The sequence below is a fragment of the Arachis hypogaea genome, chromosome 4 (assembly GCF_003086295.3).
Source record: "Arachis hypogaea cultivar Tifrunner chromosome 4, arahy.Tifrunner.gnm2.J5K5, whole genome shotgun sequence".
NCBI classification, from domain to species: domain Eukaryota; kingdom Viridiplantae; phylum Streptophyta; class Magnoliopsida; order Fabales; family Fabaceae; genus Arachis; species Arachis hypogaea.
The window spans coordinates 33,797,171-33,817,702 of record NC_092039.1 but is presented as its reverse complement, the minus strand read 5'-3'; the positions used below and the strand labels follow the sequence as shown (position 1 = coordinate 33,817,702).

At 36.1% G+C, this 20,532-nt stretch overlaps 3 protein-coding genes and 7 non-coding genes across 10 annotated transcripts; 8 read left to right on the top strand and 2 right to left on the bottom strand.

Annotated features, from left to right (window-relative positions):
- The first annotated feature begins 89 nt into the window (after positions 1 to 89).
- LOC112796644 (B3 domain-containing protein Os06g0112300) lies at positions 90 to 2,027 on the top strand. The gene is made up of 4 exons (XM_025839198.3): positions 90 to 147; positions 238 to 273; positions 465 to 637; positions 1,392 to 2,027. The coding sequence occupies exons 2-4, from the start codon at positions 252 to 254 to the stop codon at positions 1,767 to 1,769; spliced, it is 573 nt and encodes a 190-aa protein (XP_025694983.1). The 5' UTR covers positions 90 to 147; positions 238 to 251; the 3' UTR covers positions 1,770 to 2,027.
- A 140-nt stretch (positions 2,028 to 2,167) lies between these two features.
- On the bottom strand, positions 2,168 to 5,016 carry LOC112796643 (DNA-damage-repair/toleration protein 111). Its single transcript, XM_025839195.2, has 2 exons — positions 3,902 to 5,016; positions 2,168 to 2,877 (listed from the first exon to the last, which is right to left on the bottom strand). The coding sequence occupies exons 1-2, from the start codon at positions 4,799 to 4,801 to the stop codon at positions 2,581 to 2,583; spliced, it is 1,197 nt and encodes a 398-aa protein (XP_025694980.1). The 5' UTR covers positions 4,802 to 5,016; the 3' UTR covers positions 2,168 to 2,580.
- A 3,339-nt stretch (positions 5,017 to 8,355) lies between these two features.
- Positions 8,356 to 15,791, bottom strand: LOC112796642 (uncharacterized). The gene is made up of 7 exons (XM_025839194.2): positions 15,091 to 15,791; positions 14,896 to 14,972; positions 14,647 to 14,781; positions 13,450 to 13,504; positions 13,197 to 13,284; positions 8,779 to 8,877; positions 8,356 to 8,681 (listed from the first exon to the last, which is right to left on the bottom strand). Exons 2-7 carry the CDS (start codon positions 14,909 to 14,911, stop codon positions 8,565 to 8,567), a joined length of 510 nt encoding a protein of 169 aa, XP_025694979.2. The 5' UTR covers positions 14,912 to 14,972; positions 15,091 to 15,791; the 3' UTR covers positions 8,356 to 8,564.
- Positions 9,388 to 9,459, top strand: TRNAP-UGG (transfer RNA proline (anticodon UGG)). The gene has a single exon. It is a non-coding gene; the product is annotated as a tRNA-Pro (tRNA).
- TRNAP-UGG (transfer RNA proline (anticodon UGG)) lies at positions 9,954 to 10,025 on the top strand. Its single transcript has one exon. It is a non-coding gene; the product is annotated as a tRNA-Pro (tRNA).
- TRNAP-UGG (transfer RNA proline (anticodon UGG)) lies at positions 10,412 to 10,483 on the top strand. Its single transcript has one exon. It is a non-coding gene; the product is annotated as a tRNA-Pro (tRNA).
- Positions 10,907 to 10,978, top strand: TRNAP-UGG (transfer RNA proline (anticodon UGG)). The gene has a single exon. It is a non-coding gene; the product is annotated as a tRNA-Pro (tRNA).
- On the top strand, positions 11,392 to 11,463 carry TRNAP-UGG (transfer RNA proline (anticodon UGG)). Its single transcript has one exon. It is a non-coding gene; the product is annotated as a tRNA-Pro (tRNA).
- On the top strand, positions 11,882 to 11,953 carry TRNAP-UGG (transfer RNA proline (anticodon UGG)). Its single transcript has one exon. It is a non-coding gene; the product is annotated as a tRNA-Pro (tRNA).
- On the top strand, positions 12,376 to 12,447 carry TRNAP-UGG (transfer RNA proline (anticodon UGG)). The gene has a single exon. It is a non-coding gene; the product is annotated as a tRNA-Pro (tRNA).
- Positions 15,792 to 20,532: the final 4,741 nt, after the last annotated feature.

Genomic DNA, 20,532 nt, shown 5'->3' with positions numbered 1-20,532 from the left:
TTTTTTTCTTTTTAACTTTCTTCCTCAATCAAATAATAAAAAATAATCATTTTTATTCTCATTTTCTTTTTTCTTTTTTCTTTCCTTCCATTTTCTCTTCAAACAAATATAGGCTTAGTATCTCTTATTTTACACCATCTCCTCCAGGTGCGCGATACTTAACCTTGAATCTCTTTTGGCATGTAGATCCTTCTCCTGCACCTGTTATTTTTAATTTTCACTTTGTTTCTTGTCTAGACTTGCAGCACAAAATGAGTACGTCAAACTCAAAAGGTAAAACTTTTAGGGTTAGTTACTTAGGTTGACATAAAAACAAGATCATTTTTTTTACAAATTTTACCTTTAACTATAAATATTCTTAAGTTTAACTCCTAATAATATATGAGAATGGGGATGTCCTGGTGGCCCAGTAGAATTAATTTTCTTTTTTCCAAAACTAACTTCATCTAATTCAAATTTTGCAGTGAACTTCATTGCAAGTAGTTCTGGAGTTGTAATAGAAAACATAGCTCCATTGAAAACCGTGTCCGGTCCTACAACAAATTTACCGGGGGATGAAGACATTCAACCACTTTCAGGATGCCCATTCTATCATGTGATTATTTCAAAATCACATATTTATCCTGCTTTTAGCATGGTAATCCCATACTTTTTGTTACACACAAATATGTTATTATTGCATTTGCCTCTCTAATATAAAGACATCTTATTAAGATGTCAAATGGCCATAATTAGGTATAGTAATATAAATGTACGTCTTAGACAAACTCAACTCACATTCTCACCATGATTGTGAGTTCAATGATGGTGAGGATGTGAGTCATGTTGGCGTTATGCAACGCTAAAACCTAAAAACTATTTGTCTGGATTTGGAGTGGATAAATATGACAGGTTTTGTGTATTTATTTTGTTTCGTATACCAAGCCGACATACACTTCTGTGGCATGTCATTAGATAGAGTGTGAGATTCACATAAAAGGAATCACACACCCCAATCAGCAACGGAGAGATGTATGTTGGCTTAATGTACAAACAAGGCCAAAATAAGTGCAAATATTCAAATAAAAAGATGCACAACTTTACACATAGAAAGGCATAAGGTAACAAAATTCAACACTAGACCAAATTTCACACATGTATTTTGGTGAAACATAGATGAACAGTGTTTTAAAAGTTACTTCCTTGTTTCAAAGTTACATTTCTTTGTGTACTATACTGGAAATTTGCTTCTTTTACTCTGCCTTAAGAAGCGTTGAGCTCAGACAAGACAACGTAATGTTTATGTTGGAGACCAATATTGATAATATTATTTCACACTGTTAGAAACAAAACTATGTTTTTTCTGAAATGCTGGGGTAGAATTATTTACATCTTGTATTGTTGGTATGTAGCCGGTTTCAAACGAATTAGCACTTCCTTCAGCTGTAGTCCCAGCTATTCTCAAGTATGGAAGCAAGAGCTGGGACATACAGTATTGCGGACTAGGCAAAAGTTACAACAAGTTCTTTAACCACAGAGGCTGGAAAAAATTTGCTGTTGATAATCATTTGGAGGTTGGGGACGCTTGCGTCTTTGAACTCAAGGAGTCGAGTGAAGAGAAACTTGTCTTCCAAGTTCAAATTCTTAGAGGTGACCTCCCTGAAACTTTTCTTAAAAGGAAAGAAAAAGAGAAGGAAAAGAAAAAGGCCAGGGCCAAGATTGCAGAAAAGCCAGGAGGTAAAAGTGCAGAAAACCGCAACAGTGCAGAAATGCCAATTCTCATTGACTAGTATAGCATTACAATGCATTTCATTTACTTTTCAATGTTATTAGCATTCAGTTTGGTGTATGAAGTAGAATGAGTACAAGACACCACTAACTGTAACTACTAGAAGTTAGCCTTCTAGGCGTGGAAACCTCATTTCTGAGATGGTTCAGAGGTGGAATCGGGTCATAGATTTCTGCAACTTGTTCGGAGTTTATGTGTGCTATGATTCTCCATATCAACTCTCTAGCTAAATGAATGCAGGAGATTTGGAATTTGTATACAGTTTTTCTTGATTTACTCTCTGGGTTGGATAATCTTTTGGAGTGTGATCGTTCTTATATTTTATTGAAAATGACCAAATACAAAATATTCAACCATGCGGATTGCAAGAATCGTGCAATGCAGACAATGAATACAAAGTTGAATCTCAAAAAGGAAATGAAACAATCCTAATTTTTTTTCGAATGTTGTTTCTATTCTCACTAACAGCGATTAATACATCATGGTATCAGAGTATAGCATCTGACACCGTAATAACTAATCATTAGGATCTCAATTTCAAAATTCGATCATCACATCAAGGAACTAACAATGTACAATGAAAATCGTTAGAACTAGCTAGCTAATAGTGAAGTTTGTTCTTTTTTCATCACAATAATTCTTTGAGCAGCAACCCTTTGTCATCCTTACAACACACTTCGACCATGATTGAATCCGAAGTACAACACAATGCTTAATTATCTTATAATGTAATGAAACACTGAACCTTCAATTTCAAGATTTCAGAGCAATCACCAGGGTCAACTGTATGGAAATCAACGAGTCTTTTCCTGTCAGGAAAAACCAGGAATTTCTCCTGGCATTGGAGCTAACTCATTCTTGCCGAACTTCTCCTCGTCATAAAATGAGGCCTGCACCACTCTACCTCCAAAGTACCGACCATTAAGGTCAATTAAAGCTTTGGTTGTTTCCTCTGATCTCTCAAATTGCACGAAAATTCTTACTGCTTCATCAGTAGGGAAATTTGGCTCTGTTATCTCGAATATCAAAACCCGAGTTACAGTTCCATACTTGGCACATTCTGATCCTACCTCCTCTTCTAGTTCATCATCTACCTCACCAGGACCCACCTTCAACAAGAAAGCATAAACATGACACAGTACTTAGAAAGAACGCTTCATAAACAAGATATTCAACTTTAGCGGGAGAAAATGGAAAGAGCTTAATCTGGGCACATCAAATTAATTAATCAGAAAATTATGCATGCTAGATATACAATAATCACTTAATCAGTGGCTTCCCTAATGATACAACACTCAAAAGTATGCTTTGTTTGTTATGATGCCAACACAAGAGAGGGAGGGGGGGGGGGGGAGCAAAATGCATTTTGGCTTCAAATTGCAATATTGAAATTGTCCACACTTACTCGAATCAGTTCCCAAGGTTTTTAAATTATAGATACGACATCCTCAATCACATAGTGAAAGCTTATATGGAAAAAACTGCCAAAAAGAATATGCACCTTCAAAAACTCCTTCAAACAAGACAACCAAGAAAAATGGCCAGCAGCAGAGAGCAACTTAGTAATTAAATTGGAATGGCTAAATGAATCCCTTGAGATCATCTCAGCTATACTTCTATGTCTATACGGCCATCATAACAAAACTAACAACTATGACAATTGAGTGAATTGACTACTCCTATTAAATGATCAACAATAACAAACGATGATAATTACAACAATAACAAGATACTTAGGCCTAGACAGCTAGAAATACAAGATGCAGGTAATGAGAACAGCAAGGCAACACAGCATAGCCAAACAATTCTAATAGAATAGGCTCCCTAGCTCTCAAATTAGTTGCCCATAATATAGCAACAATAACTAAGCTCTCCCTGGCCTTGATTCCATGGATAGCGGCATAAATCATACTTAAATCTAAACTACTCTCTCTGTCACTTAAACTTATCAAACGGGTATATATAAATCTCCATAACAATTTCAACTATGGTCTTTTGAGCCCTCCTTTGCCTCTAGCACAAAAACATGACACTGGCATTTATCTCAAAGACTAATAAGAAGGAAATAATAGCCAAATCATATTAAAAGAATCACAATAAAAAAATGCAGCATGAACTATTGAATATACATACCATGTTCCTAAGTAGGAGCACCCTAGTAGGAACCCCATGGAAGTTAACACTCTTCACCTTCTTCTCAGGCTTATTACTACTGTTCTCACTGGCATTCACAATAACACCAGCTCTTCTATCAGTTTTCCTTGCCATCAATGGAGTAGTGATTCCTTGTTCTTGCTTCCCAAGCCCCTGTCCTTCCTTCCACCCCATTTTCGCCATCATCCTCTGCGCCGCCGTCATCTGCCCGCCTGCCCCCAGCCCCAACCCACCAGTCTCCGACTTCCCAATGGTAAAACCATCCGAATTCCCTGGTGGCGACGGCGATCGCGGAACAGCGCCCCCACCACCACCGCTGCCACCTCCACTACTCATGGCAGCACGCCTCCTCCACGCTTCCTCGCCGGAAATATTCAACCTGGAATCGCCGTAATCCCGCTCCCGCTCCCTCTCTCTTTCTCTCTCCTCCCTCTCTCTCCTCTCTCTCTCCTCCTCCTCCTGGCGCCGCCGCTCCAGCTCACGCATCATCTCCGCCTCCCTCGCCTTTCGCTTCCGCTCGCGGCGATACTCCTCGTAGTCGTTGGGCCTGGCGGGGTCGTACTCCTCTATCACCGTCGACTGGACGCCGACGAGTGCAGGCTGGTGGTGCGCTGGGTCGTCGGGGAGGACCGGCGGCGGTGGAAGTGCCGGAGCGGCAGGGATTGAGGGAATTTTGGAGGAGGAGGAGGGAGTGGGGAGGGGTTTCGGTTTGGATTGAGATCGGAGGAGGGTGACGGGAGGGGCGGAGACAGTGGCGGGTTTGCGGAGGGTGGCGGGGGCCATCTTGGTGCTGGTGGACCAGACGGTGGAGTTGGTGGTGGGTTTTTCTTCCTCCGCCGAGGATGGTGGAGGAAGGTCGCCGTAGAGGCCACCCAGCATTTTAAGAACTAAAAACCCTTTATGACTTCCGAATACTGATTTCGATCGGAAGAGGGTTGTGGAAGCTTGAATTCAGAGTCCTCGTTTCGAGCCGAAGATGCAGATAGTGTTTCGATGACCTTTGATTAGGGCATACATAGATAGCAAGAAGATGAACCAGTTTGGTTTTATTTTGGTAACAGAGCCGGTTTGGTGTGACTTGTGAGTTGTGATTTGTGAATAATCAGTTCATTTTATATTTTTTTAAAGAATTTAATTTTAATAAATTTTATATATATATTAAATTATTTAATTTTATGTCAATAAAAAATATGTAACTCAAAGATTCTGGAATTTTTTATTTAAATAAATTAAAAAAATATTTTATTTACTGAAATGCATTAATTTTAAAAATTATTGTGAAAATACGTAGAATTATTTATTTCGTTTACACTACAATGTAAACGAGATACGTATAAGCTAAACGAGATACGTGTCAAATTATAACGTTTACAGTGTAAACGAGATACATTAAGACAAATTTCGAACCGATATAAAAGGATGTGTCTTTGACATTCTCCACATACATTTCATATCTTTTTCTCCTGTGTTTTTCTTCCAGAAAATAGGCCAATATGTCCACTAATAACGGATATGTGGTTGTGTGTATATCTTAATTGTCGTATGAGGAACAGTGACAATGGGGTGATATTTAAGTGTGATAATCCATTATTGTTGCGCACCCAGCGCGTAAGTTTGCTGTCCGAGTTGAAGAGTCTGATATTGAGCAACCTTGGTGGTTTAGGGAGAAAAGAGATCGAAAAGGTGGGGTATAAGTTGCTAGCATCGTTGGGTAATGGAGTTTTTCGATTTCATCTGTTTTGAATCCAAGGTGAAGAGCATGTGCGACTCATGTTTGACATCTATAGAAGAATCATGGCGGAACAAGTGATGGAGCTTTCTGTCGAGTTAGGTGATGTTGGTGGTAGTGGATCCATCCTCTCAACTTTTGTGCAGGATTACCCACCTCTCGCACCACCACCAATTCATGTTGCTAGTCCAGTAAAAGACTTGAACGTGAGTGATGAAGACTCCAACGAAGAATACGTTGCAGATAGTAACAATAGTGATTCCTTTGAGGAGTTTGTACTAGAAATGCCAGTCGAGGCAGCGGTATGCTATGCCTCCCCGCTCCCCCACCAGATTTCAGCGCTATCAGATGTACCAAGTCACTATCATGCATTGAATCTAGACGCAATGCATGAGAAATCTACGTTTTTCAACACCAGAAAAGACTATTACAACCTAGACGATGGGGTGGAGTTTCAGGTCGGTCACAGATTCAGAAGCAGAGCTGCAGTAATACAGGGTGTGGAGAACTACAGCATTCGCGGATAAGTATCGGGTGGTCGAATCGGACCAATTAAAGTACCATGTGCATTGCCGCAAGCTGCAACTGGATGTAATTGGAGTCTCCGTGTAGCCCTCCGACAGAACCTCGGATAGTGATGACGTCAAGTTTAATTGTGGCGTATTTACTCACTTATGATTATTATATTTGGTGTAGTTTCCAACCATGAATGGTTTATTTCGTCAGGGAGGTTCGGAGGATTGGTGAAGCGCATATGTGTTTAGCACCAGTCATATCCCAAGACCATCGACAGTTGGATAGCAGCCTCATCTGCAAGGTCATCATGCCGTTGATACAGTCTAACCCATCATGCCATGACAGGTGGAACATGTAGGTCTCCGGACGCCAGCGCTCCACGAATGCCGTGATCAGGGAATTATCAAAAACGAAGTCCCTGAGAGGCACCATGTCGCAGAAGTCAACTTCCCTCAAATACGGAACGATGGCATTTGGTAATGGAAGCGTGTGACTCATTCGCCGAGGCAGAAGCAAGCAAGGCCTCTGATAAAAAATAACTAATCACAATTAAAAAAAAATTGTACACGTACATCGACATAACAAACTGAGTTAATTATTATATACATTTATTTAATAGAAATTTACACATATATACTAACTGAATTTATGTCAATAAAACTTTTTACATTAGTATTTACTTAGTTAATTAATAAATATTTCTTCAATACATTACTTAAAATAAAAACATTGACTAAACTAACTAATAATCTAATCCACAAACTTTTACTTAATAATTCAATTTAGATAACTACAAAATTACATAATTGTTCACTTAATGTAAAAAATAACTTTTATTTCAATAGTTAATAACTAAATTAATAAATTAAGAAGCATGTAACCAATAAATTAACTTCAACGGTTCAAAAATATCTATCTTAATATTTAATATCTACATTAATAATTATGTAATTAAAAACTTAATTACAAAAAAATGAGAACCACATTTCTAGAATTATACCCTATCAATGATCTGTTGCTAGCGATACATTTGGCCACCTAAATCATGAATTGTATTTTAGTTCTTGTCAAGTATTATAACCATGGCTATACATATATGAAATAACCTAAATGTCAAGATAACAAAACTAACTGCGAAGTTCGCTGTTCCAGCCGTGCATCTACGCGCGCCATCTTCGTCTTACTAAAAAATATGATTAGAAAATGATAGAAGAGAGGAGAAAATGGTAGAAAGGTTGGAAATGGAGTCCAGAACCTCGCTGTAAACAAGATACACACATATTACATGCACTGTTAAACGAGATACGTGCAAATTCCTACGAATTTTCGTAATAATTTTTAAAATTATTTATTACAGTAAATAAAATATTTTTTAATTCATTTAAATAAAAATTTCTAAGATTTTGTAGGAAAAAAAATACTTAAGTTTGAAATTTATTACTTAGGTCCGTTTGGGAAACATCAAAAAGTTACTTTTTTCAACTTTTGACTTATAGAAAGTTACATTAATGTGTTTGGTACAATTTTTTAGATAAAATTTTAACTTTTCAAAAAGTTATTTAAGAGCTTTTGAAGAAGTTAAAAAATGTGACTTCTCCTATTTTCAAAAGCTATTTTATCACTCTTATTTAATGCACAACTTTAAAATAAGGACTTCTATAATAACTATCCAAACTCAAAATAACTTATTTAAAAGTTATTATTAATAAAAATCCTTATATTTTAAGTTCCTTTTTCAAAAGAACTTATTTAAGAAGTTTAGCCAAACTAACTCTTAATTTGGATGATTGGTTAGTGTTTTTGCCCCCTCAAAATTTTCCCCCCTCAAAATACGTTGAAGTTTAAGGAATATTTTAAGGTTTCGACAATAAAAACAAAAAAGAGAATATTTAAGGATTTAAATTCTAGCAAGTGATTAAAAAAATTGAAGAGTTGAATCACCAGATTATAGTTTCATGATTATCTAATTATGTATTTTACTTAAATGGAGAGCAGTTAGTAGGCAATAGAAGAACCTACTTTTTTGTATTTGTTGTTTGGGAAGATAAATCATTTTATTAATTAACAAAAAATTTTATACATCTGTTGAAATCCCATGAGATAATCAATTCATCTAACTTAAACAAATTATGAAATTATTATTACAATTGGACAACAAAAATATTAAAATAACATACACTACACATGATGCAACATTTCAAAGTCATGTGACCTGTATCAAATATAACACCTAGTCACCTGCTTCAAACATTGCCTTCCGTAACCGATACCAACCCATACATAATGCTTCAACATAACTGTATCCAATCATGGGTGATCAATTTTCCCTTGAATCTATACTGGGAGTTTCAAAAAACAGAAGGCAATGAACACATAAATATGAAATATCCATAGAAATCAACTAAACTCAGTTTCTGATGCCCCGAGCTCTAGGCCTTGGACAAATGTACGGAGGCAACCGTTTATGATACGAGGGGCTGCTCCATCACAAAACCGTTTAGCAAGATCCACAGCCTTCAAAACAAACATACACACATTGGTAAGATATAATGTGTGAAGAAATAAAGAAGGCTAATGCTGGAGAGAAGAAGGGAAAAAGAAAAGGATGAACCTCATTGATGACAATTTGGTGTCTTGTATCGAGCACCGTCATTTCAGACATTGCCAAATGCAGAATAGAAAGCTCTAAAATCCTGCCTGCAGGCTCGTTCTGCATGTATCAATAGACAAGATAAATTACTATAAGCATATTATTATATAAGGGATACAATAGAGATAAGATACAAAATTATAGTAAGATTATTAACAACTTAATTACAAACGCAGAACTCCCCAAAAAAAGAGTTATTTATATATTACATGAATATCCGCTGAAAATAAGGTGATAAACATGGATTACTTAGTGGTAATGGTGATATCACTATCAATAGGGCATTTGGTCTAGTGGTATGATTCTCGCTTTGGGTGCGAGAGGTCCCGAGTTCGATTCAAAGATTATTTAATAGATAAATCAAAAACAGCATACAATAATATCTTTAGATTACTAAATCATTAAAATTACAGATCTCAAAGAAGAAAAATCAATAAAAAAATGCGAAAGCTATATATAATATACATACTAATATGAAATACATGCTTGCAATAAACATGAACAGATAAGTTAACCTCAATTTGAAAACCTACTCACTAAATTAAAAATGAAGTGATGTCATTGACAACAGGGCATTTGGTCTAGTGGTATGATTCTCGCTTTGGGTGCGAGAGGTCCCGAGTTTGATTCTCGGAATGCCCCATTTTTAATTTTTCCACTTCATATAAGAGATCATTTTCTTCTTTCTTTTTGAAACTTAAGAGATTTATTTTCTATCATCATCAATGCAGCATATAAAAACATAATAGTTTTGTGACTAGCAATCTGCAGGGGACTCAGTAAAGTGTAAATGTGCAAGGCACAAACAATAGAGCAATCAATTTTTTGTTTTACATTACACACGTCCTTTCTTAGGGGACCTACATCCTCTTTTGCAATCGGTTTCGGTACAGAAAGAATTTGTATAGTGTGAACCGCACAGGGGTAACTGGATCGTAATCTGTCTAGCTTAACAAGCTTGCTTAAGCGTTGGTTTTCAATAGGGAGAGCTTCATTTTCATATTCTGGATCTAAAGTAAAGCAGGAGTTTAATTGTATACATTGTATGAAACACAGCTAAATAAACATGAATAAAGAACTTAAAGTCAATTTGAAAAACTACACACTAAAATAGTGATGTTTTGTCATTGGCCACTGGCCATTTGGTCTAGTGGTATGATTCTCGCTTTGGGTGCGAGAGGTCCCGAGTTTGATTCTCGGAATGCCCCATTTTTAATATTTTGTTCCCTTCATATAAGAGATCTATTTCCTCATTTTCTTTTTCCTTCTTTTGGAACATCAAAGATATCTATGTTCTATCATCATATCAATTCATCATACAAACTATAATGGTTATGTGACTGGCAATCTGTAGGGGACTCCGTTGTGTGTAAATGTGCAGGCCAAGATTTTGTATAGTGTGAAGTGTTCAGGGGTAACTGGATCATAATCTCCCTAGGATGACAGGCTTACTTAAGCCTTGGTTTCCAATAGGGAGAGTTTCATTGCATATAGTATGTGAAATACAGCTAACAAATAAACATGAATAAAGAAGTCAAAGTCAATTTGAAAAACTGCACACTAAAATAATAGTGATGTGATACCACTGACAACTGGGCATTTGGTCTAGTGGTATGATTCTCGCTTTGGGTGCGAGAGGTCCCGAGTTCGATTCTCGGAATGCCCTGTTTTTAATATTTTGTTCCCTTCATATAAGAGATCTATTTCTTCTTTTTCTTTTTCCTTGTTTTGAAACTTCAAAGATATCTATGTTCTATCATCATATCAATTCATCATACAAACTATAATGGTTTGTTTGACGGGCAATCTGTAGGGGACTCTGTTCTGTGTTAAATGTGCAGGCCAAGATTTTGCATAGTGTGAAGCATTCAGCGTTAAGTGGATCATAATCTGCCTAGGTTCACAAGCTTGCTTAAGCCTTGGTTAATTGGTTTTCAATAGGGAGAGTTTCAGGTTCAGGATCTAAACTGAGGAGTTTCATTGAATATACTATATGAGATACAGCTAACAAATAAACATCAATAAAGAAGTCAAAGTCCATTTGAAAAACAACACGCCAAAATATAGCGATGTGATGTCATTGGCAACTGGGCATTTGGTCTAGTGGTATGATTCTCGCTTTGGGTGCGAGAGGTCCCGAGTTCGATTCTCGGAATGCCCCATTTTTAATATTTTGTTCCCTTCATATAAGAGATCTATTTCTTCACTTTCTTTTTCCATGTTTTGGAACTTCAAAGATATCTATATTCTCTAATCATATAAATTCATCATACAAACTATAATTGTTTTGTGACTGGCAATCTGTAGGGGACTCTCTTCTGTGTAAATGTGCAGGCCAAGATTTTGTGTGGTGTGAATTGTTCAGGGATAACTGGATCATAATCTGCCTAGGTTGACAAGCTTGCTTAAGCCTTGGTTTCCAATAGGAAGAGTTTCAGCTTCTGGATCTAAACGCAGGAGTTTATTGTATATACTATATAAGATACAGCTAACAAATAAACACGAATAAAGAATTCAAACTCAATTTGAAAAACTACACACCAAAATAATAGCGATGTGATGTCCTTGGCAACTGGGCATTTGGTCTAGTGGTATGATTCTCGCTTTGGGTGCGAGAGGTCCCGAGTTCGATTCTCGGAATGCCCCATTTTTAATATTTTGTTCCCTTCATATAAGAGATCTATTTCTTCATTTTCTTTTTCCTTGTTTTGGAACTTCAAAGATATCTATATTCTATCATCATATAAATTCATCATACAAACTATAATTGTTTTGTGACGGGCAATCTGTAGGGGACTCTCTTCTGTGTAAATGTGCAGGCCAAGATTTTGTGTAGTGTGAATTGTTCAGGGATAACTGGATCATAACCTGCCTAGGTTGACAAGCTTGCTTAAGCCTTGGTTTCCAATAGGAAGAGTTTCAGCTTCTGGATCTAAACTGAAGCAGGAGTTTCATTGTATATACTATATGAGATACAGCTAAGAAATAAACATGAATAAAGAATTCAAAGTCAATTTGAAAAACTACACACTAAAATAATAGTGGTGTGATGCCATTGGCAACTGGGCATTTGGTCTAGTGGTATGATTCTCGCTTTGGGTGCGAGAGGTCCCGAGTTCGATTCTCGGAATGCCCCATTTTTAATATTTTGCTCCCTTCATATTAGAGATCTATTTCTTCTCTTTTCCTTTTTCTTCTCTTTGAAACTTAAAAGAGATCTTTGTTCTATCATCGTATCAATTCATCATACAAAAACATAATGGTTTTATGACTGGAATTGTGCAGGGGACTCTGTCCAGTGTAAATTTGCAAGCCAAGATTTTGTATAGTGTGAAAGCATTCAGGGGTAACTGGATTATAATCGACCTAGGTTGACAAGCTTACTTAAGCCTTGGCTTTAAATAGGGAGAGTTTCATGTTCTGGATCTAAAGTGAAGCAGGAGTTTCATTGCATATAGTATGTGAAATACAGCTAACAAATAAACATGAATAAAGAAGTCAAAGTCAATTTGAAAAACTGCACACTAAAATAATAGTGATGTGATACCACTGACAACTGGGCATTTGGTCTAGTGGTATGATTCTCGCTTTGGGTGCGAGAGGTCCCGAGTTCGATTCTCGGAATGCCCCATTTTTCAAAATTTTCTTCCCTTTGTAAAAAAAATAATTTTTTTTTCAAGACTAATAATATTAAGTGTTAACTTCTACTAGGAGTTGTTTCATGTTCAGATCTAAAAATGAAGAAGGGAAAGGATGGCCTGTAAAAGGGGAAAGATGGCATCTCTCAAATATCCCAATCATTGACACAATCCTTCTCTCCATATAGGTCGTGAACCAAAGAATATAAGTTATTTGCAGAAAAACAGACTATTTAATCTCACAGATAAGAAGAAAAGCATCTCGTATTTTATATTAGAAACCATCCAAATTTCACGGGCTTATAGTTTATAGCTTTTATGTTCAGATACAAAAAGTAATCTCTTGTATCGACTGCAATAGATAGAAGATTTAACCAGAGAATGGAGGAAGCAAAACAAACAGCACTGTATAATGTATTATAAAACTTTGTGGTACTTTTGCATGAGATATTCTTTTTCTCATTCCCTCAAATAGAAATCCTTAAAACTATTACTTGTTCCCAAGGATGATCAAATGTAGGAAGGAATAAATAAAGTTAATCATCTACCCTTTTCTTAATATATTGTCCCTTCTTCCTAAAGATGTTCAATGTGGCACATGGATGAATAAGTAGATCATGATTAATAAGATATAAGTTTTCCAACTGCCAGAAGAAACTATGAATAGTACTTGCATGAATTTTGAAAGTGGGGGGGGGGGGGGGGGATAATAAATTGAACAGAAGAGATATTACTCCATACCTTCCAATTTTGTGGGACAATTTCGTTAATGACATCAACATTAGCATCCCATCTATCCCTCGCTGCAACTAATAATTTCCTAGTGAACCTGCAAATAAAGCATGGTCTTACATTATTATCCTCCCTCACGGCATTCACACACTTAGGAGCAATCAATCTTGCAATGTTAGGAAGGAGGGGAGAAAGGGATACAAACTAGAAGCTTTATCTAACATTTCAAGTTTGATATAGCACTATTATGAAAATGTTTTACCTCAATATCAGTTTGTTGTATACTAGCTTTGGAGGAGCTGCAAGGACTTCAGCTTCTGGCATGCGGAAAACATGTTTTAAACAGTTTGGAGATGGCAGCAACAAAACAAAATATAGAAACTGAACAGGAAATAAATGCAACACAGCCAGGTGAAAAGTTCCCTGGGCAAAATGCAAGAGAAATAATGAAGGCTGTGCTGAATTTATGAAAACTCTTACTTTATACCATAATTGTAAAACTTTCACCAGTACTTGGTGCCTGAACGAAAAGCTGTTAAATAAAAAGTTGTCGTGCTTGAGTGCCAAAGTTCTAATTCACAGAGGGTTTAATGACCACATAAACCCTCATACAAACATACTGTCAACAACTCAAAATAAGGGTGTGGGTGCGTTTGGTTTGCATTTTCATTTTCAGTGATTTCTATTTTCAAAATTTTGTGAAGAAAAAAGAAAAAACAGGAAGTGAAAACAAAAAAAAAAATAGGATTTTACTGTTTTCGGTGTTTTCTCTTTTTTCTTCACAAAATTCAGAAAATAAAAAATACTGAAAATAAAAACAGAAAATGAAAACGCAAACCAAACGCATCCTAACATTTTGAGAATAGCTTAAGACATGCATCGGATGCTTGGATTGCTAAACATCCAAACTACTGCAGCAACAACCAAGTTAAACTGCTATTTACATTGAAATAAAAATCCTGTTATTGTATTAATGTATTTTAGTGATGTGAACATGCTAGACTTTCAACATTGAATTATCATAAGAAATATCAAGGAGGTTAGCTACTGATGCCTGGTTTTAAAGCAACATTAAGAACCAGAAAAGAAATATAAACTTTTCACCATGAAAACTGATAAAATTGCACATTCACAGTAAATCAAAATGATTGCCTTCTTTCCCAGAGCCACAAAAAGTGTGAAGATTAGATATCAAATCTACAAATCACGAAAATACTTGATTTTACAATTCTGGCAAACAACTTAGAAGTTATGACAAGCATGTCCAACACAATTCAATTTCAATGCAGCAGCAAGAATTTCACTTCCAATATCTATATTGAGTTATTGACAATAACAAAAACAACTACTGCTAGTTTAATTTTAGGCCACAGGCAAGGTTCAATTATCTTTTATCACTGTTTTTTAATTTTTAAAAAGAAAGGAAAAAAGAGGGAAAATGGCTTTGAACAATTTTTACCAACAGCAGACTCCTTCTCAATGTCACTTAGCAGTTCATTCTCTTCTTCAACAGATTCAACAGTAACAGGTGGCCCTCCAAAACTCATATGATTATACTTCAACAACTTCTCCTTGTCAAAGTCATAACCGGGTTCTGAAACCAACCAAAAGTTAAAAAACAAACACATTCCACTTACAATACTCAACCACATGACATAACCATAATTCAAGGTCCCAACTTCAAACCAAACAAAACGCCAACCGTTACCTCGCCGCTCATTCATCCGTTTCTCGAACAACCGAACCGGGTCCAAACCTTCCAAGCAAGAAGCATAAATTATAGACCTAAAATCGCAACATTCCAAAACAAAAAAAAAAGAACTTTGAGAATCAGAATTTCAGAAGCAACACGAGTAAATAAATAAAATGCAAGGAGAATAAACTTGGAGTAATTTCAGTTTACAGAGCAAGTTCTCTGGCGGCTCTGGGGCTGCAAAACCTGCCGGTCTTGTCGATTTTGGGCAAAGCGGAAGCGGCAAAGGAAGAGGCGTCGGTTTTCTCCGAAACGGATGCGGTTTCGTGGAGAGCGAGTGCAGAGCTACGGTGTGAGTTTCGAGAGGAAGCTGTCAAGACGGTGCGTTTGGGAGTGGAGAGGGTTTTTGGAAGTGATTAAGTGAAGAAGGGAAAGTGAAGCGTTGGAAGAGAATGAAGTTATTGTTGGGTTTGGTAGGGGTTGGAGAGGATAGGGGTAGCAAGGTTCCCTCCATTGCAGCTAACGCAACTTGCAAGGGGTTTTTCAGGTTCCAAAGTAATTTACTAATTTTAAATATCTCCCGACATTCCTCAAGCTCCTACTTTTTATAGAGTGATAGGCAGGATTTTGGGGGTTAATGCTAATATTGAAAGAGAGTTAGATACTCGAATAATTTTTTAACTAACTCCAATTAAATTGGATTTTTTTTATTTAAATTATTTAAATATATTTTTATGTGTAATTTATAATGTATTTATGTATTTGTATTAATCTTACACATTTTGAGTACAGAAGAACCAAAACCTAAAAAAGCACAATCCAAATACTCTATACCTAAGATATAAATACTTTGAAAACATGTGCATAAGCCAGGTGTATTGTATCTAGGATATCACCTTAAGTAATTTTCTGGTACTGTATCCGAAATACCGCCATAATAAGTATGGTGACATTGTATTTGGGGTACGTGGATACATAATAGAAAATATCTATATAAGTAATTTTTTGGCTCATTCATTTTACATTCATCTTTTTTCTATTTATTCTTTCTTTTTTTCTTCCAAAAAAAAAAAAACAAAAGAAGCTAGTAAACATTTTTTTTTTGTAGTTTATTCCAATGGAATCATTAAAAACGGTGATAAAGGAATAAAATTTGAGTACAATTTAATTACAATGATGTGTATTTTTCTTGTTGATTCTCTAGATATACTTAAGAATGTCATCTTGATCAACATAGAAGCAATTGGTTCGAAAGAGGTTGGCTAAGTAGTATATAGATTCCTATCAGTGCTGTCTAATGGAGGTCTTAATAATATGACGTTTTGGGTTGAAGCCGATAAGTACGTCAGTATAATGTTTGATGTGCATGGTAGACTAATACCACAACATGTGATGGAGTTGTATGCAAAGATTCGTGACATGATTAGTGGTTTTGGACCATCTTCTTCAATATCCCATGTAGTCCCGGTCTCGACGAGGCCAATTCACTTTGTCGATCCGCGGGATAGTGTTGACGTAAAGTTGAGCGAGTCTGATTCAGATTATGTTGTCGACACCAGGTCGTCCAACGATAGTAAGCTGTCAAAAGAGTATGTGCCGGATACTCCAGGCGGTGGAGGTGTTCGATTTCTTCTTCCTCCCCTGTTGATTGTTCCACAGTTATCAGAAGTTTTCAGCCATTATCACACTCTTAATTTGTATACGATGCAACTAGAGGACTCTTTCAATTTTGGCGATGATGAGGATTACAACTTAGATGGAGAGATAGAATTTTGAGTGGGCCAATGGTTTATGAGTAGAGATGTTCTCTTGGCAGTGAAGAATTACAGTATTCGAAAAAATGTTGAGTACATGGTCTTGGAGTCAGATAGGCTAAAATACCATTGTCGATGTAAGCAATCTTTCACTGGGTGTCCATGGAGTCTTCGTGTAGCACTTCGATAGAATTTGAACTACTGGTAAATGTTGTATTAACAGATTATAGAATTAAATTAATGTATATTATGGTATATCTTAGATGTTTAAATTTATGAGTTCTCTTGTAGGGAGGTGCGGAGGTTTGGGGGGCACATACTTGTTTGCCTTCAACTACGTCTCAAGATCACACTCAATTAGATATCAGTTTGATTTGCACTGTTATCCTACCAATTATACATGCTGATCCATCTATATCCATCCTAGTGTTGCAAAGTGCAGTGCAACAAAGTTACATTTCAAGCCATCATATCAAAAGATGTAGATGGCAAAGTAGAAGACAATTGCTCAGATTTATGGCGATTAGAAAGAGTCGTATAACAAGATTTTCATTCTATTACAAGCTTTGTCCGATTGCCTTCTTTGTACCATACATGATTGTGTCGTAGTTCCACACTACAATGAAAATATGATTGACAGAGATTTTAGCCAGCTTGATAAGGTGTTTTGGGCCTTCTCCCGTATCGAAATTTTTAACCGTTTGTTTCGGTCGACGGGACACATTTGTATGGCAAATACAGGGGTGTGCTGTAAGAACCTGATTTTTGGTAAATAGATTTTTCTGGTTATTTTAAAATTTATTTCACAAAATCGGGACTCACTAGAGACTTTTTGAGCCAGAAATTCACTTTTAGTGACGGTTTTGTGTGCGTCGAAAAAAACTATAGTAATCGAAAACTTCAAAATCAGTGGTCAAAATAATTTCTACCTAACTAAATGTGCCTCAAGATTTATATTAGTCATCCATTCATTATTTACTCCTTTAAAAATAAATATTAGTCATTAATTATTTTACCACACGGTAAAAGTTACCTGAACCGAATTTTTAGCTAGTAGTCTGCAAACAACTCTTAGAGACCCCAAATCTTCTTGCTTGCTACCCAAGTAGATCAGCCTCCTTCTCTTAACCTATGGGCTGAGATTATCTCAGCCTCTCATCCCTCTTTGCTGTGTTCTTAACTACGAGTAATTAACCGCGGTTAACCGCAGATAAACACGTCATTATGATGCTAACTGTATTTTCTCAAAATCACGCCCCTTCTCTCTTGCTATTAGCCAATTTATCTCTAATTTTTCCAGCCCTATTTTACCACATTTAATTAGGTTAGACTTCAAATTTTATTTAAGACAATTACCAAGCGAAAATTCAATAACATTTTACCATAAAAAGAGAGATAAGTACTGTGAGTGAGAGAGGAGAAAAAGAGGAAATTATGCACATACTACCTTCATTTTCAGCCCCTTATCTCACCATTCATACACTATTCTTCAAGTGTTCTTCAAGAACTCAAACCATATAAGCACAAACTCTTGTCCGTTTTTGCCAATCTTTGTGTTTATATCGAATTTCGGCTAGGTAAACTCTTGTTCTTTCTCCTTTTTTTTTAGTAGCCATGATGAATCCTTACTCTCCTCCATATATAGAGAACTCCTCTTGAAGCACCCATGGAGCACGCCTAAGGAGTTAAGGAGTTTCGAGCTCACAGTGGTTGAATTTCGACGTTTTGCGACACTTTAGGCCCAAAAACAAAACTCACCACCACCAAATGTGTTTTTGCCCTTGTATGCATGTTTTCTAGTATGAGAAAGGTTTACTAACTGAATTACATAGGAGGTAAGGTTTAGGATTAGTTAGAGTATGGTTGTGCTTGTTTTCGGTACTTATATGAGCCACTTTGTGGTGAAATTATACTTGTTTTGAATTTCTAGAAATTTTGTGAGTTACCACTATTTTGGCTTACTAAATATGTGTAATATACTATTGTATTGCCTCTGGATTTTGTGTGAAAACATCCGGAAGCATAGAAGTCCTTGGGGTTTAAGTTCAAGCTTTAAATTTCACAAAAAGTGAAGAAAAATATAAAAACTACACCTCTGAAATTTTCAATCACTAAGAGCACAAAAATTATGATAGAAAAGAGTTAAAAGGTAGCTAGAAAAATAGTTGTAATCCTATGAAACAAAGGTGGAAAGATAAAAAGGGTGTTATGATCATTTTTGGATAAAAAGAGAGTTAAAAATATAATTTAAATGAAAAATAAGTAAAATTATAAATTTAGTGTCATTAGGGATAAAATAGTAATTATATAATTATTTGGGTAAATATTATAATTATAAAAAATCTTCAGGCCTAAATAAAAGTTTTAGTAAAAGTTAGAAGTAAAACGGTAAAAAGCGGTAACTAGAATAAGTAAATAAATTAATAAAGGATAAATTTAGTTTTAGGTCTCTTATGGTGAAAATTAGCATTTAATAAAAATATTAGGAATAATTTTAATCATAGGCAACTATTTGGATTAATCCAAGAAAATTTCTATGCTAAATAAGGTTAAATGGTAAAACTAGAGTATTTAGGGCATATTAGTAATTTCAGGTATAAAGTCAAATTAAAATGAATAATTAACTTAACCAAGTAGAAAAGGTATATTAGAAAAAATATGAAGATACAATGGTAAAATAATAACATTAGGGGTAAAAGCGTCATTAAAAACCTAATGAAAACGGTAAAAAGAAAAGTTAAATAAAAAGGACAAAATGGTAAAATGTGACAAGGCTGAGACATTTTAAGAAAGAGTCGGGAACAAGTTTTTATAAAAGAAGGGAGGAGAAGTCCCTTAGAATTAAATTCTATAGATATGTGCTGCGGAAGAAGAAACTGTAAACCCCAATGTGCTAAGAAGTACCTGGCAGAGCGAACTTCCTTCTCGCCTGGCCAAAGACTATATGAACGTGGAGATGTCCGCCATATGGACTGCTACTCACTGGGAGCACCTTGTATTTTTGGGCCATTCTTTATTAGTGATGCGATTGTATTTTGGGCACTAGTGCGCGACTGACCCAGTGGAGTAGCCATATCCGGACTTGTGCTGGGTAACGTCGGACTGCAGGTAGCCAACTGACGCATGAGCTCATGACCTGCATAGGACCAAACATGCATCATACTTGATTGTTGCATTCTCTATGTTTGTGATTGCTTACTTGTACCTATGATTGTATTTTGTCTCTGCTTCTTGTATTTCGTGCTTGGTTACTATTTTACTATATGCTTGTGCTTGTACTTGTTTGTGTGACTTATTGACCTAACTGCACGAAGTCTTAGACTTAGGCTACAGAGCCCCTTAGGATACCTGTGTAGTGCCCCACTGAAAACCTTAGGTTCTCACCCCTTACTTTCCCATTCCGCAGATGCAAACCAGCGATATTTTCTTTGAGTTTCCAGCCTTGGGACTAGCGAGCAGCAGTAGTATTATTGGAAGGTCAGAGCGACTTCTTTTACTTCCACACAGCACTTTCATGATTCTTCAGCTACCAAGGATCGGTTACTAGTAGTAGTTATAACAGTCGTAGTAGTAGTCTTTGCCATCGCTCTGTATAGACTTTTAGAGGGCTAGGTGCTTTTGTAAATACCTATATAAATAAGTTAGAATGGGTCCCAGACTAGAGTGACTCTTGTGAGTCGAGACCTGTTAGTATAAATATGGAGTCTATAAATATTTTTATGAATAAGCAACGACATAACCTGATGTGAATTATGATGTACTAAATGAGCCTTCGGGCATATATGTATGATATTACTATATTTTCTGTATTTTCTATGCTTCATGTATATATTATCTATTTGACTATACCTATTTTGTTATATCTATATATTTGACACGCGATCTTGACTAGTGCTAC